We start from the raw sequence: 27125 nt of genomic DNA, 5'->3' as shown, positions 1-27125 counted from the left end.
ACAGCATGGTACTGGCACAAAAACAGACACATAGACCAATGGAACAGAACATAGAACTCAGAAATGGACCCTTGGCTCTTTGGGCAGCTAATCTTTGACAAAGCAGGAAAAAACATCCAGTGGAAAAAAGACAGTGTCTTCAATAAATGGTACTGGGAAAATTGGACAGCTACATACAAAAGAATGAAACTTGACCACTCTCTTACACCATACACAAAGATAAACTCCAAATGGATGAAAGACCTCGATGTGAGACAGGAATCCATCAAAATCCTAGAGGAGAACATAGGGAGCAACCTCTACGACATCCGCCAAAGCAACATTTTCATGACACATCTCCAAAGGCAAGAGAAACCAAAGATAAAATGAACTTGTGGGACTTCATCAAGATCAAAAGCTTCTGCACAGCCAAGGAAACAGTCAAAAAAACTAAGAGGCAGCCCACGGAATGGGAGAATATATTTGCAAATGATACTACAGATAAAAGAGTGGTATCCAAGATCTACAAAGAACTTCTCAAACTCAATACGTGAGAAACAAATAAACAAATTATAAAATGGGCAGAATCTATGAACAGACACCTTTCCAATGATGACATACAAATGGCTAACAGACACATGAAAAAATGTTCAAAATCATTAGCCATCAGGGAAATTCAAATAAAAACCACACTAAGATACCACCATACGCCAGTTAGAATGGCAAAAATTGACAAGGCAAGAAACAACAATTGTTGGAGAGGATGTGGAGAAAGGGGATCCCTCCTACATTGTTGGTGGGAATGCAAGTTGGTACAGCCACTCTGGAAAACAGTGTGGAGGTCCCTTAAAAAGTTAAAAATTGAGCTACCCTATCACCCAGCCATTGCACTACTGCGTATTTACCCCAAAGATACAGATGTAGTGAAGAGAAGGGCCATATGCACCCCAATGTTCATAGCAGCATTGTCCACAAAGCTACATCGTGGAAGGAACCAAGATGCCCTTCAACAGATGACTGGATTAAGAAGTTGTGGTCCATATATACAATGGAATATTACTCAGCTATCAGAAAGAACGATTTCTCAACATTTGCTGCAACATGGACGGCACTGGAGGAGATAATGCTAAGTGAAATAAGTCAAGCAGAGAAAGACAATTATCATATGATTTCTCTCATCTATGGAACATAAGAACTAGGAAGATCAGTAGGGGAAGAAAGGGATAAACAAAGGGGGGGTAATCAGAAGGGGGAATGAATCATGAGAGACTATGGACTATGAAAAACAAACTGAGGGCTTCAGAGGGGAGGGGGGCGGGGGAATGGGATAGGCTGCTGATGGGTAGTAAGGAGGGCACGTATTTCATGGTGCACTGGGTGTTATACGCAACTAATGAATCATTGAACTTTACATCAGAAACCAGGGATGTACTGTATGGTGACTAACATAATATAATAAAAAAACATTTAAAAAAGTGAAAAACAGAACTACCCTATGATCCAGCAATCACACCCCTGGGTATTTACCCAAAGAATACAAAAATACTAATTCAAAGAGATACCTGAACCCCTATGTTTATAGCAGCATTATTTACAATAGCCAAGATGTGGAAACAACTCTAGTGTCCATTAATTGATGAATGGATAAAGAAGACGGGGTGTATATATACAATAGAACATTATTCAGCCATTAAAAAGAATGAAATATTGCCATATATAAGGACATGGATAGAGCTAGAGTATAATGTTAAGCAAAATAAGTCAGTCAGAGAAAGACAAATGCCATATGATTTTGCTCATATGTGGAATTTAAGAAATGAAACAAATGAACAAAGGGAAAAAAAAAAAAAGAAGAGAGAGACAGACAAGCCAAGAAACAGACTCTTAACTATAGAGAACAAACTGATGGTTACCAGAGGGGGTGGGGATGGGGGGATAGGTTAAGTAGGTGATGGGGATTAGGGAATACACTTGTGATGAGCACAGAGTGATGTATGGAATTGTTGAATCACCATATTGTATGCCTGAGACTAATATAACACTGTATGTTAATTAACTGGAATTAAAATAAAATGAAATAAAATACAGACATGTTCTAAAATACGTCATTTATGTTAACATGTCTAATTTTTAATCATGTTTTTAAATGAATGAATAAATCCATGAATATTCATTAAATGTCTCAGTTATAATTTATAATGTGGTAAATATCAATAGATACAGCCCACACAAATAAAATTTCTGGTCTTTAATAACTTTTAATAGTGGAAAGGTGTCTGGAGGGCAACAAGTTTGAGAACCACTGTTCTGGTATATCTCTGACTTCCTGTCTTCATTTGGTACAGCCTTCTCCTTCCAGTGGTTCCAACTGTGATCTGCTCAATATCTAGCAGAAGGATGGACACAATTACCTTGAGAGGAAGGCCATTCTTCCTAACTCACAGGTCTCAAGCATACCAAGATTTTCTTCTCCTTCACTTGGGTTCCTTGGCATTGACTGGTGATTCTGGCCTTAAACAAGACACCCTATCACAGGCAGTGCCAGTTCCTGGGTAAGGAAAATAAGCAGCTGTCCTGATGAGTGTTAATGTGATAGATAACCCCCCTCACCTGCTTGTCTCCCTGCCCTAAGTGCTGTATTTTCTATACCCCCAACCCCCTTCCCTAACTTCCTCCCAATCACCACCCCCTACCCACCATCAAAGACAGCATGCTTCATGTCTGGTAAACTGATCTTGGGAGGTACTGGGTGTGAGGCCAGGGAGGCGCTCATAGATTCAGAGTCCTTATGGAGTATAGGAGGCAGAGGAAGAAAGAGAGGAAGGATTCTTGTTAACTGAGAGAACTCACTACATGTCAGGTTCTTCCTGTCCCTCCTTCCTTAATGACAAGGCTGGGAAGTGAGTAAATATCTTAATCCTCATCCTCCTGTTACACCCAGGGAAATAGAGTCCTAGATAAAGTGACTTGCCTTAGGTGGTTACACAGTCAAAAAGTAGCTGGGCTTGGATCTGGACTCAGGTCTGGATGATGCCAAATCAATGCTCCTTCTGCTTTACCAGAAGCAAGGAGAGTCAGGAACATCCAGGACAGGAAGAGAGAGCAAGAGAACTAATATCTATTGAACACTTACTATGTGCTGAGCATGCTAAGTATAAATGGATGTTATCTCATTGACTCCCAGCAGTCACCCCCTTGTGTAAACAGTGAATCCACAGCTTACAGATGAGGCACCAGGCTTTGAGAAGTGAAGTGCATTTCCTAGGGGATAATAACAAACAACATCTATTGAGAATGTACTTTATGCCACACACGATACTAAATCTCTACTAAATGCTTTAACTCATTTACTTTAAACCTCCCAACTAGGTAGGTGCTATTATTATTCCCCGTTTTACAGATGGGAAAACTAAGGCCACAGCAAACCCAAGGTCGCCCAGTTCAAAAGTAACAAAGCTGGGATTTGAATCCAGGCAGTCTACCTCCATGGGCTTAACACTGTTTTCTTTTTTTTATATATAATAATGTTTTTTTATTATATTATGTTAGTCACCACACAGTACATCCCTGGTTTTTGATGTAAAGTTCAATGATTCATTAGTTTCGTATAACACCCAGTGCACCATGCAATATGTGCCCTCCTTACTACCCATCACCAGCCTATCCCATTCCCCCACCCCCTCCCCTCTGAAGCCCTCAGTTTGTTTCTCATAGTCCATAGTCTCTCATGATTCATTCCCCCTTCTGATTACCCCCCCTTTCTTTATCCCTTTCTTCTCCTACCGATCTTCCTAGTTCTTATGCTGTTTTCTAATATCCTCAAGGCTAAACTGGTGTGAGAACCCCAGAACTGGTCTCTCAGGTCTGTGTACTATGCACTATTGCCTCTAGAGTGAATGCCCAAAGCCACCTCTTCCCAGGACCTTAAAAACATGCTTAAATCTAAAGAAGGAGATGGACTCCAGGGAGCAAGAGCTCATGAGGCCATCCTAGGAAGTCTGTTCTCCTGCCATACAGCCTCTCCTCCAACAGTTGTTTCATGGTTCTCCATCCTCAGGTCTCTGGCTGTGAGGGAAGAGGGCATCTACTCAAAAGAGGAAACACTACTTGGCTCTGGGTCTTCATGTTACTCTCCTACCCCATGCAGGGGGCTTCACCTTATAAGGCTGTGTCCAGTTGGAGGTGAGTGGGAAGGAGCCACTTGTCTTGTCTATGGCTGACTTTCATCCAGACAGGGCCCAACAGAACAGACATCTGAGGCAGCCCAGAGGTCAGGGCTAGAGAGAAGATGAGAGATCAGTTAGCATAACCTCCCTAGGAGACAAACAGGGAAACAGAGGGCCACAGAGTAAATTGTAAGCAGAGCTGGAAAGATTCTCACAAACTCTTGGGACAAACCTCTGGACTAAACCACTAATGAGGAAAGTCCTCAAAGAGGCAGAAGCATCCTCAAGGGGTCCCAGGATTTGGTCCTTTGCCTGACCAGCTGGGGTCTCTGAAAGGGAAGTGAGGCCAGGGGGAGTAAGTTATTCTGGGCCTTGTGATGACACATGCCCCCAGAGACTCAAGCCTGGCCCTTTGCCACGGGGTTCCTAGGAGCCTTCTGGCTGCCGGCCACAGCACCCTGCCTGCTGAGGCTTGGGGGAGGGGAGAATCACTGCTTCTTAATGGCTTCCTGCCCATAAAACCTCTAAAACTGCCTAGTGCTAACTTTATTTTTGCTGAAAGAACTGACTTCAGTGTTTCTAGGAGGTTTAAGTTCAGATAACAGCCTGAACTTCTGGATCTGTTCAGCCTGGAGTGCTCAGGTTTCTGAGCATGGGAATAGATAAAGGAGGAAAGCCATCATCTCCTCAGATGTTCAGAAAAGGGCATAGACCTGGGTTATCTAACCTGGGAGAGAGTTTTGATCTGCCTGAGGCAGGCAGGTCAATGAAATGGCCTTTGTGGCGCCAGATTCTCTTTGGAACATTACCTGACTTATGGGCAGCACAGGAGTTCTGAGAGGAGTTGTAACAGTTGTCCAGAATGCAATTTCTTCTAGACTTGCCCAGTACCTAACCCCAAACCGGAGTCATACAAAAGACTTGAGACTTAGACACTTGTGACCCTGCCTCTCATTGCACAGCCAGGAAAACTGAGGTCCAGAAAGGAAGGTTCCAGAGTGATTCACAATTCTTAACTTTAAAGTAGGGGTTGGAGAATGACCCAGTGACCAAGGGCCCAGAGTCTGATGTCTGGGAAAATTTCCCAGGATCATAGCTTTTCTGCTTTCACCAACTGCCTTCACACTTGCCTAGGTCCTGCCTGGGTTGAATGTTGCCTTCCCTGGGCTCTTTTCCTAGCACTCTTTCCACAGCCCCCGTGTGGTCTTGGTTGTACCCAGAGGCCCCCAGGGAGAGCTGGTGTGTCATTCAGCAGGAAGCAAGAAGGCGTGCATGCCAAAGTGCAGGTGGCAGAGTGACGGGTGAGCCGACAGTCAGGCCGGACACTCCAAGCTTGGGAACTGTAATGTTCAAGGAATTTCAACCGGCACTGCTCTCCACTCCCAGCCAACTGGTTAACGGTGCCGAGTTTGAATCAGTGACCCGCCTCCTGGTCCCTCCTCCTTAGCTAGCCTCTCTCTCCCTCCCTCCCTCCCTACTTCCCTCCCTGGGGCCCTCTGGGAGGCGCCTGAAGAGGAGGCAAGCTGAGCTCAGGCCAGCCGCTGCTCTGTGCTTCTCCCCTCACACTGGTGCGGCTGATGGAGCACAGGGCCAGGGCTGATTCTCACGGAGGCCCGCATCCTCTCTAGTCTAGTCCCTAAAGAGAAAGAGGCCTGTGCCCAGGAGAACTCTGCTGGACCCTGCCAGCTACCTGAACCTCACCATGCCTCTGCTGGACGTTTTCTGGGCTTGCTTCAGGAAAGTGAAGGTAAGTGGCTGCCCAGACCCAGCCCGCTCCACTGCTCAGAGGGGAAGGAGGCAGCTGGGGACCACTGTGTGCCAGCTGGAAGGCAGATGGGCTTCTAAGACTACCTTGGAGCTAGAAGGAATTGGATTCAAGTTGTTTTTGTCACTTAACCAGCTCTGTAAATGTCTGCTGCTTTCCCATAAAAATAAGTAGGCTGGCTGACTATCATAAAACTTGCCTCCATTGCTTCCCAGGCCTTGCCACAAAGGCAAGATTCTTAACCCCTTTGAGCCTCAGTTTCCTCAGCTTTAAAATGAAGACAGTAGTGGTACCAACCTCTACAAGGTGACGAGGTTGGTGTTATTGTTTATATACTAAATAAAGATGTAATAAAGAGATAATGTGTGTTAAGTTCCTAGCATGATGCCTTGCATAGAGCATCCATATGAGTAACAGTAACTACTATTATGATCATTATTACTAATTTCCATCACATACATCAAGCTCTGTGCTAGGCACCGTAGGAGTTACACGAAGACAAAAAAGGACGTGGCTTCTGTCCTCAAAGAGGAGGTAAGAAAAGTGACAGATCTTTATCAAGCACCTACTATATGCTAGACACTATGCTAGATAGTTGGCCAGTAAATATTTGTTGAGTGCCTGCTATATCCTGGCCATGGGGAATACGTGAGCGCAACATTACCCACAAGGATGTGCAGGGCATAATTTCTGCTCTCAACATCCTAGGAACTGATATTTATTTAGTATCTGCTATGTATTGGACATAGACATTTTCAATTCATTAACTGTGGTGGTAATCTTTACCAAAACCCATTGTTTTCCTATTTTCATAGATGGGGAAGGGACACTGTAAAAGATCACGGAAGATCACTCAGATATGCCTGGCAGAGTTGGGATTTGAACTCCTAAGTCCACATCTCTCTTGACACTATGTGACGCCCCACAGTTTAATTCAATAGGGAAACTTTTAAATAACTAGCTTGACTGTAAAATAGGATGAAGGGAAGGCTGGGACCCTTGGAAGGAAAAATCATTTCCACCAGAAGGGACTTGGAAAAGTTTCCCCGGAGGTCACATTTGGGCTGAGCCTGAGGCTTGAAGGAAGAGAGGACTTTGTCAGTCCAAAAAGTGGGGAAGGGCATTCCAGGCATGCCTGGCAGAGGGAACTTTGTGAGCAAGAGTCTGGAGGCAGTCAAGTGGTGGTGAGCTTGGGAGAGGGCTGGTTTTGTGGGGGTGCCTCAAGTACAGGGTCTGAGGGGAGAGAAGCTAGAGGGGGGGAATGGGACTGCCTCCCGTAGGGTTTGCAATTGATCCATAGGGCTGTGGTCTTTACCTAGTGGGGGTCCTAAATGAGATTTTCACCCATCTGCGGTGAAATGGGAGAAAAGTGGGAATAATGTGTACAATTTTCAGAAAACTAAATTAATTCAATTCAAAAGACTATTCTTTATTTGGAGATTATTACTTCCTTCCAATGGGGTGGGGTTCAAAAGTGAGAGATTTTTAAAATATCTGTCCTCAGCAAAATAAGAAGTTTGTAGCACTCTGTTCCCTTATTTATTTATTTATAACTTGTCTTTCTCATCTATGAAATTCCAAAGTCCAGAGACTGTTGTTTTAGGGGATCAGGAGGATTTCAGTAAAGTAGGGTTATAATTCAATGGACGGTTTTAAGAAATGTGCTCTAGCAGCCTTCCGTTCCAGTGTGGAAGGGCCCAAGTGGTGATGCAGAGGCCAGGAAAGTGGCTGCGATGGCAATGAGGCTGGGTGGGGAGGAGATGATGGGAGATGGATCTAATGATAAGGACAAAGCAGGGGGAAGCAACAATGTCTGTGAGATTTGACACCTGATTAGCACGACTATCCTCTACTCTGGCTAACCGTTTTGGGTGCTTGGCAGGGATTGAAATCACTTTGCAGTAATTACCTCAGTCTCTCAGACTCCCAGCAAACGCTCCCTGCCCATGTCAGAATCTTAGAAATTGTTGGGGCATGAGAGCCCCCCAAAAGGCTTGGAGACCTCTATCCCAGTCCCAGACACTAGCATACACACACACACACACGCACACATTCACTCATGCATGTCCACAAACACAGAATGTACACGTGTCTGTGTTTATAGTTACACACTCATATGCATAGACATACCATTCAAGTGTGCTTATGCACGCATATCAAGACAAACACATGTACATGTACATACACATACACACAGACAATGCACATCCACAATCATGTAAACTCATGCACATATGCCTGCATGCACATACAGAAACAGGCACACATGTACACAAATAGATACTCTCCCATGCACAAGCATGCAGACACATAGACTTAGGCACATACACAAAATCATGTAGACACACAAAAGCACACACATGGCACAAAGGCACATATGCATGCACACTCACACACAGGGCTGTGGCAGATGTGATTTAACATATGGTTATATCTCAGGGCTAAGAAGCAGCCTGCCAGACCCACATACATGCTACTTTTCCAATGCCGCTGCTTTGAGGTCTCAGTCAGATAGGCAGGCCTTCTGGGCTTATAAGCTCAGGGAAAGGCATGGGCTGCTCTGAACCAGCCTTCCTTTCTTTCTTTTTTTTTTTTTAATAATGATTTTTTATTATATTATGTTAGTCACCATACAGCCTTCCTTTCTGAGCCAGGCCCCGCTGTGAGCAATTGCCTGACTGTGGGAGAGCTGACTGCAGAGAGGGGCATGGCTGTAGCAGAGTTTGCCATAGCTCAAAGGGATCTTTTAGATCATCTCATTCAACCTTTCTGTGGTCCTAATGGAGAAACCGAGCCCCCTACCATCCCATACCATATGGCGTTCTCCAGTAGCTGAAGAGGTTTGGGGCGGAAGGAGAAGCAGAGAAACTTAGGTTTGAATTCCACCCCCCTGATACACACACACACACACACACACACACACACACACACACACACAAACACTAGCTGTGTGCCTTTGAGCAAGTCCTCTCTGAGCCTCTGTTTTCTTATCTAAAAAATGATACTAACCAGTGCCTGCCTCACAGAGATGCCATGAGGATTTGGGGGAGGTTGTGGAAGCAGATTTCCAAACTGCACACTGGGGGCTGTAAGGCAAAGAACGAGGATTATTCTGTATTTGGAACCTCTAGGGTTAAGAGCTCAGGTCTTATCTGCTCCTTAGCCACAACTTCCCTTCAGCACTCTGTACTCTGGTCCTGCCTGAATCTAGGCCCAGAAGCAACCCATTTGGGAGCTGAACAGTGCCACCTCAGAAGCCAGGAATACTGGGAAGATAGCAAGATGTCAGGCCGGGGCCCAGGACTGCTTGAGCTGCACTGGTGTTAGGGGCAGCCAAGGGATAAGACGTTTGGATGTGAGATGAACCCGGTATAAATAACTCCATGGTATTAATGCACATAACAAATGACCAGAATTTGGATCCTCTCTCATGGAACTCTCTTTGTATCAGGTGGGCATATCTATTTTTGGAGGGCACTGTCCTGGGAAGTGGAGAATCTAGCTGGAGCTCTCTCTCAGCCATGACCTCCAGGTGACTTTCAGAGGGTCAATACTCCCTTCTGTCTCTCAATTCTTTTCTCCTGTAACAGATAGATAGTCATACAATAGCAGAGATGGAAAGGTCCATAGAGGTCACCTGTTCCTCCTCCTTCCCTCCCTCTATACTATGAATGAGGCCCAAAGATGGAAAGAGATGTGCCGAAGTCACAGGTGGGGCAGTCAGGACACAGCCAGGTCCACACATGGTCTATGTAATAGACCATAATCTCCTTCCTTCCTCTGTGACAAAATCCAAACACAACTTATCTGCAGTAGAACCTAACGGCAATAGCAGGTGGGACTTTTACGCACATGTCATATATACATGTACACATAAGCACACATGATAATACCCCATCTCACCTACCCGCATGGCTTCTATGGGAGGCCAAGCAAATTATGGACAGAAAAGTCCTTTTTAAACTGGGAAGCCTCAGCTTAGCCATCCAGTCATTGTCCAACAAGGGACACCACACTTTCCCCCAGTCACTATACTCACATACTTAGTCGTTCATATGAGTGCGTATGTGCACAAGGGCTCTCCTGATTCACCCATAGACATATTCTCAAGCACCCTCTCCTATGAATGCACTGCCACAGTGTGCATGGGACTCGTATGTTCTTTTACCTGGCTCCTAGGCATCTGTTCATATGGGTGGTGCTTTCACATTCCCTCCACCCGCTCATATTTATGTACATATATACACTCATGTAAGCACACATACTCGTGTGCTTCTTCAGCCCTGGGGCTCTTTCTGTCCCCAGGCCAACTCACAACTTCCCAGTCTTTGTCCAGAATCTGCCTGGCAGGATATGGGGTGAATGTGATGGTAACTGGGTGAGTCAGCAGTTGTACTCCCAGCCTCCGGGATGTCTCTACTTTTCCAGGCCTTTGCCCTTACTGTCCCAAGCAAGACCAATTTGCCACATGCAGTGTGTATTCATTGTGGGAGGGGCAGGAAGGACTGTAGAGAATTCAGTGTATGAATGTATAAAAACTCTTAAATGCTTCTGGATACCATTCCCATATTCCATGTAGGAGTCCTATCACATCTTGCCAAAAGGATGGCCAGACATTGTTGCATACCTCCAGTGATGTAAAGCTCACCACCTCCTCAAATAGCTTATTTTTTTTAAAAAAGATTTATTTATTTATTTGAGAGACAGAAGGGGGGGCAGAGAGTCCCAAGCAGACTCCCCGCTGAGCATGGAGCCCAACGTGGGGCTTAATCTCACAACTCCGAGATCATGACCTGAGCAGAAACCATGAGCCAGATGCTTAACTGACTGCACCACCCAGGTGCCCCTAAAATAGCCTGTTTCATCTGAGGACACTGCCATGGGTCCCTTAACCAGTGTGTGTGTGTAAGTGGTAGATGTATACCTATACACCTGAGACTTGTACATACAATCACCTCTGAATTATTGGATCCAAGGAAAGGAATTATGACATATTCCTAGGTCATGGGAAAACCACTTAGTGAGGAAAGGGCAAGGCCTTACACCCCATAGAAAGAATTTTCACCCTCAGGACCTCTCTTTGCGGTTCCACAGCCTAGTCAAGTTGAGTGGCGGGTACTGGCTCCTGACATGGGTGAAAAATCCACACTATAGTTTGTCCCTGTATGGCTAATTGTAAATTGCCTAGATGCTGGCATATGTCACATATTTGTGAGGGCCAGCTCAATGGGCTGAAGTAAAAGAATAGGTGTGCTAACGTTATTGACACACATGGACTTAAAAAGAGTTGTGAGTTGGTTTCTGGGTGATCTAGAAAGTTTTCTGGGAGGAGTTCCCTGGCTCAGAACAGAAGGCACCTTGGTGCAGCAGAAAGAACACTGGACATGGAGTCAGACTGGCTTGGTCTGCCACACTTAAGCTGAGTGGTCTTGGGCAAGCCATCTCTCCTCAGTGGATAAGACTTAATGGAATCACCAATGAAATAATGTATATACAAGCTCAACACATGGTAGATACACAATTGGATCAGAATCTGAAGAGATGATCTATGGAGAAAAAGAGTAGGGAGGCTTCTTCAAGGAGGAGTAAGGTTGGAGACAGGGGAAAGAGGAGGCACAAAGCCAGGGAACTTGCCCTGGATGTAGAAATTGGGAGTGTACAGTTATGGGAGCAGGGGTCAAAATGAGAGACTTGTAAATTTGTGTGTGGGAGTTCGACTTTACCCAGGGTGCTCTTCATGCAGTGAAAAAACCAGGGTCTCTAGAGTAACAAAACATGGAGTCAAGCCCTTTACTCTCTGAGCCATAACTTGCTAGCTGTGTGACTTTGAGAAAAGTGCTTCACCCCTTTGAGCTTAAGTTTCCTGCTCTATGAAATTGAGCTAAAAATAGTACTCAGTCCCTAAAGTTGCTGTGAGGCTTGCCTGAGTTAACATGTATAAAGCACCTGGCACACAGTTAGTGAGCACTAACCATTTTTATTATTTCTACACTGGGGAAAATTATAACTCCTACCTCACAAGGTTGTAGTGAGGATCACATGAAATAATGACAGCAAGGCCTGTTGACATGTTTATTTATTATTATCTTGACGAAAAGGGGAAGTTTCCTTAAGCCGGGAATAGCCTTGAGGAATTCATTCCTTCACTCATTACCAAGCAATATTTATTCAGGGCCTATTATGTACTAGACACTGTGTCAGGCCCTGAGGAGATAGATAATGGTTAACCAAATAGCTGTGGGTCTCTCACTTCATGGACCTTACTGTCTAGTGGATATAAAATGAGAGATTTTCATACTCACGATCCCCAAGTACCCTGTTGGTGGGTATGACTGATTCAGTCCAGAAAATGCCAGGGTATGAAACTGTTCACTTAACAATTTTAGTCTATCTAGCACCAGCGCATGGCAATTCCCACCTAGTCTTCAGGGCAAAGGAAAGGCGAAACTGGAGTCCCTGGTACTTCCTGCAACAGCATAGCCAGAACAAGCTTAAAAGTGGGACCCCCCTGGAGATGGAGGTGGGGACCTCCAGAATTTGCCTGATCTGAACTCCTAACCCTTGTCCCTCTTTCCCAGTTGCCCCATTTCTGCACAATTGGTACTGTTTGATCGAGCCATCAAGAGATTAGACAATATTTGTTCTGGGAACTAGGAGAGATGGAGATGGGCACTGGGGAGGTGTGATGGGGAGTGGGAAGCAAAGCTTTGACTCTGACTTATGTCTTGGACGCGAATTCTTACTTTACCTTTAATTTCATTGGCACCAAAAGGAGTATGAGTAGGGGCTGGTTGGAGGAGGGGTGGAAGACATATCTGACAATATGGCTGGTGAAGGCAGAAATAACTGGAAAAGGTTGCAGATTGGCGATGCCAGGTTTGTTTTTTCCCTCCAAAGCACTACAGAAAGTTAAAACTAATATTAGCTAACAGTTATAGGGCACACATTATGTGGTAGACACTGTTCCATGCCCTTCATATATATTAACTCAGTTTATCATCACAATAACCACAAGGCTATTATTCCCATCATCCTCATTTTACTGAAACACAGAAAAAAAGTTAGGAAACTTATCCAAGTTCACACAGCTATTATTGGGATTTTAAACCCATGTAATTCAGGCCCAAAGTCCATGTTCTATCCACTATGTTTGTGTAATCTCTTACATAAAGTTTCTCCACTTATAAAATGACTATGTTAAACTGGTTTATCTCTGACAGTCTTTCCAGCTCTGCCACTCTCATCAATTTTCATATATAGTTCTTCGAACTTCCAAGAAAAGTGGGAAAAAAACTGCTCCCCAAATGTCAGTGATTTCTATTCATTGTCCCTGGGGAAGGGGAAGAGGAAGGGAGCTCAGGCTCAGGAAAATGAGCCTGCCCTGGAAATTGGTCCTCCCAGCAGCCAGTAGGACCTGAGAACTGCTGGAGGCGGCAAGCTCTGGGAGCCCGAGCTTGGCCTGCATTTCCAAGTCACTGGGAACAATAACAGGGAGCAGCAGCTCAAATGGCCTATGCTGGGATGTGGGGTCAGAGGTTTCACAGAAGGGTGGAGGAGTGGAGCTTCTTGACCTCACCTCTCTGGCCCACCCCTCAAGCTGCTGCTGCTGCTGCAACCGGGGACCTTGGAATCCAGTTCAACTGGCAGTTCCAAGGCTGGGGTTGTCAAGGGGCAGAAGAAAGGAAGCCCTACACTTGGGGAATGGGGTTTGAAGTCTTGGAAATTGGTGTGGGCTGACTTCCCCTGGACTCTTCTCTGCCCTGGGCTGGGTCACCTTTGGAGCTTGGGAGAAGAATATGGTATAATGATATAATCCAGTAGCTTCTGGAAATAGGACACCAATTTGCTAGCCCAGGGTCAGCCTCTACTTCCCCTCTCTGAGCCCCAGTTTCCTCATGTACAACATAGGGAGAAAGTTTTCTACTTCATAATCGATTGCAACGATGACATATATGAAAGGGTCTGCCACATAGTAGGTGCTCAGTAAATCTGAGTTAAATTTGTAGTTGATTGCTTGCTGTAGGTGATCCTGGACCCACAGTTTGTGCTCTGAGTTTTCTCACCTGAAAAATAAGATTTACTTGCCTGAGGAGAGCCTGGACTTGAGAACATCCTCTGGAAGTAAAAAGACAGTAGGAAACCTGATGTTACTACCCTGAGGCTCAGAAAGTAGGCTGTTTAGGCAATTGCCCTCTTCTCCTCTCCCCACCCCGACTCCGACCCCTTGTTGAACTAGTTGCAGAGTCTGGAAAAGAGGCTTTGCTCCACCCTGGAACCACTGTGTCTCTCCCCTTCAGTCTCTTCCTGCACGCACCCCATCCAAGGCCTCTCTCCTGGAAGGACTTTTGAGCTCTGGGCAGGAAGGAGGGTCCCGGTTGGCTGGTGGGAAAGTCAAGCCTTAGGGATATGACATTCCTGAGATTATCCAGAGAACCCCTGGGGGTTGCAGCTGCAGAGTTCACTCTCCTCCCTGGCTTGCTCTCTCTCTCTCTCTCTCTCTCTCTCTCCTCTCTTGCCTGCTGTGGAGGTGGAAGGGCAGTAAGGAAGGACAGAAGGTTGGGGAAAAGAGGCCCAAAGGCAAAGCGCTGGGCCTGGAACAGCCCTGCTGGCCAGGTGAGAAATGGGGAGAGAGAGTGGAGGAAAGGAAGCCCTTCCACAACTGGCAGGAAGGAATTAAGGTGAAAAGAGTTCAAGGCAGCAGGAATTTCTGTCAGGGAGGAGTTATAACATGATGTACAGATCAGCATTCCTAAGGCTATATAGGTCAGGTACTCTTTTGGGGGGGTCAGTGAGAGGATATGAGACCACCATGGTCCTGGTGGCTAGGAAAGGACAGTCAGGCTTTCTGGAGCCACACTCCTGGCTAGCAGGAGACAGCTTGTACCCTTCAGAGAGGGGTCAAAGGAAGTAGACCCTCTGGGGATTCTTCACAAGGCTGTCCCAGAGTCTGTGTTCTATAAAGACCTTCTAGAAATCATGTCTTCCATTGCCCTTTCCCAGCTGGGATTGCCCCTTACCCTCCTCCCTGTGATGGGAGGATGAGAATTGTCAAGGACTTGCCTATCATTATAGGCAACAAACAATTGGAGGACCAGCAAAGAATTGGTCAAAGGCACATGGTCAGGCCCAGAATACCTGTATGGGTCAGTCTTACTCTAAATCAGGTTTCCTTTCCCCTTTCCAGGAATGAAATTGGCATCCCTCAGGGCTGTAGCTCCCCCTTCCAGCAGACATCACACCCTGAACATGAGCACATGTTCCCAGGCCTCCAGGATAGGGTTTAAAAGTGGCATCATGACACCAATGCTCCGATTTAGGACCTGGTGGCAGGATGATTCCAGACTCAGCCCGCACAATGCCCGTCATTATCCAGATGTCTCCGTACTGGAGTGTGAGCTCTGATAAGGACCCAGCCTGTGTCTTATCCACCCCTGTGTCTGGCAGCACATAGCCCCTGTGCTAGGCCTAGCCTAGAGGAAGTTGGCTGAGTGTATAGGACATACACACATACTCATGCACATACTAGTGGCTGGACCCACTGCACCCCATCCCAGCAGAGAAACCCTAAGATGCAGAGAAGTCAACTCTTGAGGGGTCAGAAGAGCCTGCTTCCTGCAGAGGCCACAGTCTGTGTTGGCAAAACACCAGCCGGGGCTGGGCGTGGAGGTGGTGAGGGCCCACTCTGGAGGCCTGGAGGGTCAGGCTGTGAATAGGCCTCTGTGTGGCCTGGCTGATAGGGCTGGGGGAGGCTGGAATGTGAAGAATGTGCTCTCATGACTGGCCCCAGGCTTGGGCCTGTGGCACAGGGCTGGCCAGAGGATGAGGCGGAGCAGAGAAACCAGGCAAAGAAAGTTTGAAAAGTCTCCAGGCTTGCCCTCACATAGCAGGGCAAGGACTGGTCATAACACTTGCAGGCCCAGCAGAGGGTTGCTGGAGAGAGTGAGGTCTGTTCTGGCCACTTATGGCTGAGGACTGCTCGGGTTTGGACAAGGTCTGCCTTTGCGGCTTGTCTCCAAACCACCCCACTTAGACCACCCACCTTCTCATCCAGCAACCATCTTACTGCTCCCATCCCCTTTTCAGCCTGTGTTCTCTCTTTTTCATGCTTTCCACATGATTCCCTGTTTCTCTCACAAACTCCTGATTTGTCTTTTTATGCTGGCTGCTCTATGGCCCACTAGACCGCATGCTCCTCAAGGGCAGGGACCATATCTGTTTCTGTGCGATTTTGCATCTGTAGGTCTAACCACAGTGCCTTCGGGACAGCTCTGAGTGCATTCTCCACAGACCCCTCAAATCCAACAAGTTCAAAACTGTGATTCATTACGAAAGGAAGATTCCCCTTCCCCCTACCCCCAACTATGCCTTTTTTTCCATTCTTGACCTCAGGTAATAGCCCTGTTATACACCCAGTTGCAGAGGCCAGAAATTTTGGATTCATTCTTGACTCCTTTTTTATGCTCTCACATCCTATCATTGACTTTGGTTTTGCCATGTAAATAGTTCATATATTGGTCCCTTCCTTTTCTGTCCCAAAGGCCATTGCTCCAATCTGCTCTGGCCTCTCTGTCTCTAGTTTTGTCTAACCTCTCCCAGTCCCATTCCCAATCTGTTTTTCACTCAACAGATAAAATAACATTTTGAAATATAAATCTGACTATGGTACCCTTCTCTTTAAGCCCCTTCAATGGCTCCCCACTGGACTCTGCATAAAGTTCAAGTTCCTTCACACGACTTACAAGGTCCATAATCTGGCCCCTACCCACTGTTCCAGATTCATTTCTTACTCTGCTCTCCAGCCAGACTAGACACTTCTACAAACCACATGCTTTTATACCTCCTTGCCCTTTTCTATGCTCTTCTTTCTACCTGCCATGCTCTTTGCCCTCTTGTCTGCCTCATGAACAGCTATTCATCCTTTAAGACCTGTTCCAAATGCTCTTCCTTCATGAAGGCCCTCGTGACAATGCATCTGCATTCCCAGCAACTAATTATTCCATTGGTTCAGCTTCACAAGGCTTTATACTTTCCAATAGCAATTCCATGGAATTGTGATGATTTGTGCACGTGGCTTCCCCTCCCACCCACTTGGCTGTGAATTACTCAAGGGTGGGGAATGTGCCTGATTTGTCTGAATCCCTGAGTACCTAGCACCAGGCTGGCCCTGAAGAGGCTTGTAGAGAGTGAATGAATGAATGAATGAATGATGGGAACACTGTCACCACTAATCCTGGTCCTCCTCCAGAGTGGCTATCTCTGTAACTGCTAGATTCCTGGGTTCATAACAACCCCAAGTGTGAGGAATATGTTCTACTACAAGAAACAAAAAGAGCCTCCACTCTGCAGCAGAACTCTCTGATGTAGAAGTTAATGCCTCACCTTTCCCTGTAATGTTCTCAGCTACTAAGATCAGGGTCCGAAGTAGAGTGCAACTCATACTCCTGGCCCAGTCCAGGTTATCCTGGACCCCAGGGAGAAGATAATAGGATACAATAAAGTTGGAAGCTCCATAGGCTTAAAATATAAACTTGGTTCTGACATGTACTAGCTGTGTGATCTTGGGTAAGTCATTTCATCTCTCTGGACCCATTTTCCTCATGGGTTACATTAGGATAAAAAACACCTGCCATGTGGAATGTGTGTGATGAACAAGGTCACTTATTTGTAACCTGTAAATTCCTGTTTAAAATTAAAGCCTAATTAGCTCCTGAACTATCTTAAATTCTGTTATACCCATGATGGGTTGGGGGATAGGGTGGGAGAAGAGGGAATTTAATGTGACTAGAACAGGACTGCAGAGTAACAGTCCCATCAGTTCATCTTCTAATTTCCCAGAATCGTCACATTTAGGATCTCACAGGGGACTGCTTTCTCCTTCTCTCCCACTCCCTTATCCTTTTCTTTTACTCCCCCTTTGTCCACCACTGAGACTTATATTGACTTGCTTACTCATAGTTCCCTTTGTAGCTTGTAGGGGAATTCCATATCTGTCCCTCTTGATTGGTCTTTCTCCTCTTTTACACCTATCTCATTCTATAATTTGCCATCTCTCTCATACTAGCATCCTTCAAGGTCCTTGTCAATGAACACTCAGGGGAACACCTCCTACCCCTCCTCTCTTCTGTGGCCAATTGTGAGTTGAAGATTCACCAGGTTGTCTTGTGGTCTACCAGGGCGGAGCTGAACTTTAGCCATTTAAATTGATCTAGGGCTGAAACTAATCTCCTAAGACTAGAAATCATTGTAGTTAAGTGTCTGCACCTGGTGCAGCAATCGTTCAGGGGATAAGAGAAATGACAAATACTGTGACAATTCCTTTCCTGATAAGCTTTTGATTGGCACCAGAAGAGAAACCCTTCTTCCCAATTAACATCTCGACATTGCTTTCCTGAACTACTGCAAAAGCCTGCTAAAAGGTTTCCCTGCTTTCATTCTAGCTCCACAATGATTTCCCCACACAGCAGCCAGAGAATGGTGCTAAGCGAAATAAGTCAAGCAGAGAAAGACAATTATCATATGGTTTCACTCATTTATGGAACATGAATAGGAAGATCAGTAGGAGAAGGAAGGGAAGAAGGAAGGGGGGTAAACAGAAGGGGGAATGAACCATGAGAGACTGTGGACTCTGGGAAACAAACTGAGGGCTTCAGAGGGGAGGGGGGTGGGGGACTGGGATAGGCTGGTGATGGGTATTAAGGAGGGCACGTATTGCATGCAACACTGGGTGTTATATGCAAATAATGAATCATGGAACACTACATCAAAAACTAAGGATATACTGTATGGTGACTAACATAACATAATAAAAAAATTATTATAAAAAAAAATAAGTCCCCAGAAAATATATACAGATGGAAGTTGATAAAAAAAAAAAAGAAAAGAAAATCAGGTATTGTCATTCTCCTCTACCCCCTCCAATGCCTTCCTGATGTAATTTAGATCAAAGTCCCAATTATCCCCCTGGCCCTCAAAACCCCTTGCCTCGCTTTTCAACCTCTGCCTGGAAATTCTGCACCCAGACTGTCACAGTACTGGCTCTGTCTTTTTGTGCAGGCCTCTGTTCAAAGTTCGGTTCCTCTGTATAGTAATAAAGGGGACGATACGACAAGAAGGTGTAACAATTGTAAATATTTACGCACCCACCATAGGACCACCGAAATACATAAAACAGTTAAAAACAAACATAAAGGAACTTATCAATAATAATACAATAATAGTAGGGGATTTGAACACCCCACTTACATCAATGGACAGATCATCTGAACAGAAAATCAACAAGGAAACAACGGCTTTGAATGACGCACTGGAACAGAAGGACTTAACAGATATATTCACAACATTCCATCCTAAAACAGCAGAACACACATTCTTTTCAAGTGCACATGGATCATTCTCCAGAATAGGTCACAAACTGAGGGTTTCAAAGGGGAGGGAGTGGGGGATTGAGCTAGGCTGGTGATGGGTAGTAAGGAGGGCACATATTGCATGGAGCACTGGGTGTTATACGCAACTAATGAACCATGGAACATTGCATCAAAAACTAGAGATGTACTGTATGGTGAATAACATAACATAATAAAAAATTTTTAAAAATTAAAAAAAAGAAATATATATTTTAAAAAATTACAAGAAGATCAAACTCATACCATGCATCTTTTCTGACCATAAAGCTATGAAACTAGAAGTCAACCACAAGAAAATATCTGGAAAGCCACAAACACATGCAAATTAAATAACATGCCATTAAACAATAAAGATAGAAATAAAGGCATGGTGCACTGGGTGTTATACGCAACTAATGAATCATCGAACTTTACATCAGAAACCGGGGATGTACTGTATGGTGACTAACATAATATAATAAAAAAATTTAAAAAAAAAGAAAGAAATAAAGTATATGAAAACAAATGAAAATGAAAACACAATGGTCCAAAGCTTTTGGGATGCAGCAAAAAGCGGGTCTAAGAGGGAAGTATATAGCAATAAGGGCCTACCTCAAGAAGCAAGAAGAAACCTCGAATAAATAATCTAACCATACACCGAAAGGAGCTGGAAAAAGAACAACAAACAAAACCTAAAATTAGCAGAAGTAAGGAAATATTAACGACTAGAGCAGAAATAAATGATATAGATACTAAAAAACAAACCAAAAAACCCCACAGTAGAACAGATCAATAAAACCAGGAGCTGGTTCTTTGAAAATAAAATCAGTAAAATTGATAAATGTCTACCCAGACTAATAAAGAAAAAAAAAGGAGAAAAGATTCAAATAAATAAAATCCCAAATGAGACAGGGAAATAAGAACCAACACCATGGAAATACAAACAATTCTAAGAGAATATTATGAAAAACTATATGTCAACAAATTGGAAAAACTAGAAGAAATAGATAAATTTTTGGAAACATAAAAACTACCAAAACTGAAACAGAAAAAAATAGAAAATTTGAGCAGACCAGTGAAAAAATTGAATCAGTAATCAAAAAACTCCCAAAAAACCAAAGTCCAGGGCCAGATGGCTTTACAGACCAATTCCACCAAACATTTAAAGAAGAGTTAATACCTGTTCTTCTTAAACTATTCCAAAAAATAAAAAAGGAAGGAAAATTTTCAAATTCATTCTATGAGGTCAGCATTACCCTGATACCAAGATACCAAAACCAGATAAAGATTCCACTAAAAAAAAAGAACTACAGCCCAATACCCCTGATGAATGTGGATGCAAAAATTCTCAACAAAATACTAGCAAACCAAATCCAACAATACATTTAAAAAAGTCATTCACCACAATCAAGCAGGATTTATTCCTGGGTTGCAAGGGTGGTTCAATATTTGCAAATCAATCAATGTGATACATCACATCAATAAAATAAAGGATAAAAACCATGTGATCATTTCAATAGGCACAGAAAAAGCATTTGACAAAGTACAACAACCATTCATGGAAAAAAACGTCAAAAAAGTAGGGCTAGAGGGAACATACTTCAACATACCTCAACAAAGGTCATCCATGAAAAACCCACAGCTAACATCATTCTTAATGGGCAAAAACTGAGAGTTCTCTCCCTAAGATCAGGAACAAGACAAGGATGTCCATTCCCACCACTTTTATTCAACATAGTACTGGAAGCCCTAACCACAACAATCAGACAACAAAAAGAAGTAAATGGCATCCAAATCAGTAAGGAAGAAGTGAAACTTTCACTATTTACACACGACATGATACTCTATATAGAAAATCTGAAAGACTCCAAGCAAAAGCTGGTACACGAATTCAGTAAAGTTAGAGGATACAAAGTCAATGTACATAAATCTGTTGCCTTTCTACACACCAATAATGAGGAAGCAGAGGAAGAAATTAAGGAAACAATCCCTTGTACAGTTGCATCCAACATAATGAGACACCTAGGAATAACCCTAACTAAAGAGGTGAAAGATATGTACTCTGACAACTATAAAACATTGATGAAAGAAGTTGAAGATAACACAAACACAAGGAAAGACATCCCATGCGCATGGATTGAACAAATATTGTCAAAATGTCTATAGTACCAAAGCAATCTACATATTTAATGCAATCCCTATCAAAGTACCACCAGCATTTTTTACATATCTAGAACAATCCTAAAATTTGTATAGAACCACAAAGACCCCAAATAGCCAAAGAATCTTCCAAAAGAAAAGCACTGTTGGAGGCATCACAATTCCGGACTTCAAGTTATATTATGAAGCTGCAGTAATCAAAACATTATGGTACAGGCGCAAAAATAGACACATAGATCAATAGAACAAAATTAAAAATCCAGAAATAAACCCATAACTGTATGATCAATTAATCTTTGACAAAACAGGAAAGAATACCCAATGGAAAAAAGACAGTCTCTTCAACAAATGGTTTTGGAAAAACTGGAGAGCAACATGCAAAAGAATGAAACTGGCGTTCTTCCAATATCCACAAAAATAAATTTAGAATGGATTAAAGACTTAAATGTGAGACCTGAAACCATCAAAATCCTAGAAGAGAGCACAGGCAGTATACCTCTTTGACACTGGCCATAGGAACTTTGTAGATATGTCTCCTGAGGCAAGGGAAACAAAAGCAAAAATAAACTATTGGGACTTCATCAAGACAAAACATTTCTTTCTTTTTTTTTTTTTTAAAGATTTTATTTATTTATTCGACAGAGATAGAGACAGCCAGCGAGAGAGGGAACACAAGCAGGGGGAATGGGAGAGGAAGAAGCAGGCTCATAGTGGAGGAGCCTGATGTGGGGCTCGATCCAGAACGCCGGGATCACGCCCTGAGCCGAAGGCAGACGCTTAACTGCTGTGCCACCCAGGCGCCCCAAGACAAAACATTTCTGCACAGCAAAGAAAACAATCAACAGAACTAAAAGGCAACCTATGGAATTGGAGAAGATATTTGCAAATGACATATCTAATAAAAGATTAGTATCCAGAAATATATAAAGAACATATGAATCTCAACACCCCAAAAAACAAATAATCCAACTAAAATATGGCCAGAAGACATGAACAGCCATTTCTCCAAAGAAGACATCCAGATGGCCAACAGACACATGAAAAGATGTTCATCATCACTTATCATCAGGGAAATGCTAATCAAAACTATAGTGAGATATCACCTCATACCTGACAGAATGGCTCAAGCGAACAACACAAGAAACAACAGGTGTTGGCAAAGATGCAGAGAAAAAGGAACCCTCACATCCTGTTGGTGGGAATGTAAACTGGTGCAGCCACTCTGGAAAACAGTAAGGAGGTTTCTCAAAAAATAAAAATAGAACTACCCTATGATCTAGGAATTATACTACTCGGTATTTACCCAAAGAATACAAAAGCACTAATTCAAAGGGATACATGCACCCCTATGTTTATAGCAACATTATTTACAATAGCCAAATTATGGAAGCAGCCCAAGTATCCATATGTATGTGTGTGTGTGTGTGTGTGTGTGTGTATAATAGAATATTACTCAGCCATAAATGAGAATGAAATCTTGCCATTTGCAATGACATGGATGGAGCTAGAGAGTATTATGTTAAATGAAATAAGTCAGTCAGAGAAAGACAAATACCATGTGATTTTACTCATATGTGGAATTTAAGAAACAAAACAAATAAGCAAAGGGGGAAAAAAAAGAGACACCAATTTTAGTGAACACACTAATGGTTACCAGAGGGGAGGGGGATAAGGGTGATGATGGGGATTAAGGAGCGCACTTGTGGTGATGAGCATAAGGTGATGTATGGCATTGTTGAATCACTACATTGTACACATGAAACTAATATGTTAACTAACTGGGATGAAACTGAAAACTTTAAAAAAAAATTCAGCTCCTCTGAGACACACTCTCAGACCACATTTTCTAAAGCAATTATCCCTATTTTTCCTACCCTATCACTCCCCACCTCGTCCTGTTTTTTTAGTTTCTCCTTCTTGGTTCTTAGTGATGTCTGAAATTTCCTTATGTATTTATTTGTTTACCTAGTCATTGTTTTTCCCTGCTATGAGAACAGGGACCTTATCCGTCTAGATGACTGTTACAGCTTTAGCATATCGCATAGTGCTCTATAGGGTACTGGTGTTCCATACATATTTATTGAATAAGTGACTTTATAATGTGTTTTATTTTCAAAAGGGCTTTCATGTAAATTAATTTCTTACAAAGCCTGTGAGGTTGGGATTATTACCATCATAGTCTTACGGATGCAGAAACTGAGGCTCAAGAAGGTTTGTCCGATGTTACATAAGGTAGCCCTAAACTTGAGCTTTCCAATTCTAAATACTGCTCTTCCTGCCAACATACCTTGCTTCTAACCAAGGACGGTATGTTCCAAGCAAATGTTAACTGATTCTTTGAGAATCCTTACTGTCGGTTCTTGAAACAGCATTGTGAGCTGTGCAGACTGTCTCCAATCTCCCAACTTAGGGACGCTCCCCAATCCATGAGAGTGAAGCGAACCAGAGGAGTCAGTCAGTGGAGTGGGAGAAAGTATTATGGATCAGGCAGTCAGGAGTCTGGGCTTCTAGGCTCTACTTGGCTTCCTATTTTACGTCATTTTCCTTTTCTATAAGCCTCAGTGTGTCTTTCTGTAAAATGAGTAGATTGAACTTGCTGACTTCAAAGATTCCTTCCAGTTCTGACAGCGTGTGGGTGTCTGCAATGTGTTGATTTCTTCTCTGTTTCCTTTGTAGTGCTTCCCACTGCTGCAGAGGAGGAAGAATACCGGTAAGTGTGTGAGGTGGGGGTCACAAGTGTCACGCAACAGGGCTGAGCTTCTCAGTGGTACTCATGGGCTGGCTGATCTGGTTCCTAGATACAAAATCTGGAAACATCCTCTGTCTCCCTCCAGTGGGCATTTCCTGACTTCTTCCAGCCTTTCCTTTTGAAAGGGAGTTAGCATGCAGAACTTTTTTATTTCTCAGATGGTGGGTTTTCTCTGGTCAGGAAGCAGGGGAGGATTTCCCTAAAGAAGTATCAGTAAGTGGCAGCCATCCATACGTTTCCCTTGTTCTCAGGGGCCTACTTTCCACCAGGAAGTATATTGGGGGTGGGAGGTATGTTGGGAAAAGGAATAAGTAAACCGAAGGTAAAGGAAAGAAACTTGACATTTAGGATTCAATGTCTGTAATTGTCCCAACACTTGCTTTATCTGAAAGGCTTCTGAGTGGGTTAGTTAGGACTGAGGGAATAATTCTCTCCTTTTTCTCCCTAACAAGTTTCTTTGAGCTTGACTACATATTTACCTTCTGCCTCTGGTGTGCTACTTGGGTGTGGGCAAGTTAGTGGCATTCTAGGAACAACTCCCTTTCATTGAAAAGGACACAGTTGTCTGGAGGGGATACCTGGCTTGGAGAGGAAGAGAAAGAAGGATACTGGCCAGGATGAATTTGCTGCCAGAGTCTGAATTCCTGGTATTGGCTGAGCTTTGCTGAGGTCATTTAGGCCATCCTCCTGGCTCTAGCCCGACCTCAGCCATTCCCACTGGCTACAGTTTTTCTTCAGGTTGAGCTCGTGACTTAATTGAACATGGTTTCTAGGTGGCAGTTAGGGCTGAGGGTCACAGAAACAGAAAGGCATCAATGAACGAGTGGCCCCATCATGCTAAGGGCCTGTGTGAGGCATCTTAGGGAGACATCGGAAGAGACAACCTGATCTCTTGCTCCTGAAGATGTCCCCAAGTAGTTGGAGCCAGTTTGGGCACAGTTTTTCCTGAAGGCAGAGAGGGGATCTGGTGACCTCCCAAGTACTTTCCCACCTTAGGATCTTGAGTTCTTGGGTGGTGGCTGCTAGGAAAGAAGAGTGGCAATGCGAGGTGTTTATTTGCATTGCCATGACAGCAGACGAGAGGGGACCTATTTTGAAGTAGGAACACTGCGTTGATCAGCATACAGCATACATCTGCTCTTCCCCTCCCCAGCTCCTCCCCCATCACGATTCCAGCACTTCTTGCTGAGCACAGTTCCTGCTTTGCAAAAGCGACTTCTGGAGACACAAGATCTGTGGGCTGCCCATCCTGGGAGAAGAACAAACTTCTCCATTTCAGAGACACCAGCTGCAGAGTCTAAAAAGAAACCCTTCAGACCCTGAAATAGTGACCCCCTCAGATGAATGCACCTGCAGCTGCCAAGTTGCCTCATTAAAATGTCTGTGCCAGGCTTAGTCAATAGGGCTGAATCCTGGAAGGGTGGGCACCAGGTGGCTGAGAGGTCTGTGGCTTCTGGAGGAAAGAGGAGTGTCTTTTAGGGGTTGGGTCCGGGCAGAAGAAGTTGCGACCTACAAAGGTGGGCTGGGACTAGTTTTTGTCCTACTTCTTTAGGTTAAAGTTTGAAAATGTCTATTTAAGGGCAAACATGAACACATTGTCTCAGGCCAATCCAAGGACCATCTGGCACAAGTTATGACTTTATGTGGATGTGGCAACAGAAGGAGCAAGGCACTGGGAATCAAAGGACCTAGATTTTAGTCCAAATTTCATTACCAGTTCACTGTGTGAGCCCACATAAGGAACTTCCTATCTCTGGACCAGGGTCTGCATCTATAATATGGAACTTATTGCGTGGGGCTCTTGTATACATCACACAAGATAGTGCGTTGAGATGTCAAAATGCTGAACAAATGTTATTATTTCTGAGATCTAGCTCAGGGAAGGAGCAGAACTCTTTGGTTTTTTATTCATTTATTTTTGGAATATGTAATACCTTCACATGTCTCAAACTTCAAGAGATATGAAGATATAAAGTCTTCCCACCTCTGTCTCTCCACCACCCAGCAATCCTCTTGGTGGTGACCAATGTTACCAGCTTCTCGGGCCCTTGATGAGTTTAAAGGTCTAAAGTGAGTTTGCTAGGCAGCACGTCAGTGGAGGTGGCTGACTTATTTGGAGTGGGGGGGTCCTCCTGAGGGGAACGTGTGGAAAAGGCAATGGAGAAAGAATTGTGGAGCAGGAAATGTGGGACAGCAGTGGAAGAAGCACTAGTTTGGATGTCAGGAGGCCTGGGATCCAGTCTTGACTGTTCCACTCATGGTTGAATTATCTTAAGAACCTTCCCCTCTCGGGGCACCTGGGTGGCTCAGTCGTTAAGCGTCTGCCTTTGGCTCAGGGAGTGATCCCGGAGTTCTGGGATCGAGCCCCGCATCAGGCTCCTCTGTGGGAAGCCTGCTTCTTCCTCTCTCACTCCCCCTACTTGTGTTACCTCTCTTGCTGGCTGTCTCTCTCTCTCTCTGTCAAATAAATAAATAAAATCTTAAAAAAAAAAAAAGAATCTTCCCCTCTCTGACCCTCAATGTTCCATCTGCACATTAAAACTGTTGTGTTCTCATATGCCATTCTGACAAGTTCCACCAGAGTTGGACAGATATGGTGGAGGAGAGGACCAACCAGGGGCATTTTAGAGAAGAAAAAGCCAAGAAATTGACTCAAAGATGACAATTGAATATGGTTTACATATGTCATCTTCTTCATATTAAGATCAGTCAATTGAAGGTTTTTCTGACATGCTACTGCTTTTGTCCTGGTGGTCTCACTGACAGAGGAAACCTTTGGCATTGTCTTCACAGGAGAACATTAGGAATGTCCAACTTGCTTCAACATAGGTAGTGCTGCCCAGGCTCGAGAAAATGGGCTGAAGGACCTTTGACAGCTGTGCTATAATGGTCCAAGAATCCACCAGCACAATGTTTCCCAGATT

The 27125-nt window shown here is 44.0% G+C and overlaps 1 protein-coding gene across 1 annotated transcript in view; it reads left to right on the top strand.

Annotated features, from left to right (window-relative positions):
• Nucleotides 1–5730: 5730 nt before the first annotated feature.
• The window catches only part of STARD8 (StAR related lipid transfer domain containing 8), a 77578-nt gene continuing 56183 nt past the window's right edge, over nt 5731–27125 (top strand). The window contains exons 1-2 of the mRNA XM_045795449.2: nt 5731–5892; nt 24129–24162. Of these exons, the coding sequence (XP_045651405.2) occupies nt 5848–5892; nt 24129–24162 (79 nt within the window). The 5' untranslated portion in view covers nt 5731–5847. The remainder of the gene's footprint in view (nt 5893–24128; nt 24163–27125) is intronic.

This window comes from Ursus americanus, chromosome X (assembly GCF_024610735.1).
Source record: "Ursus americanus isolate L20-20 chromosome X, mUrsAme1.1.p, whole genome shotgun sequence".
Classification (NCBI taxonomy): Eukaryota; Metazoa; Chordata; class Mammalia; order Carnivora; family Ursidae; genus Ursus; species Ursus americanus.
The sequence above is the reverse complement of the archived record's forward strand: the minus strand, read 5'-3'. Positions and strand labels throughout refer to the sequence as shown.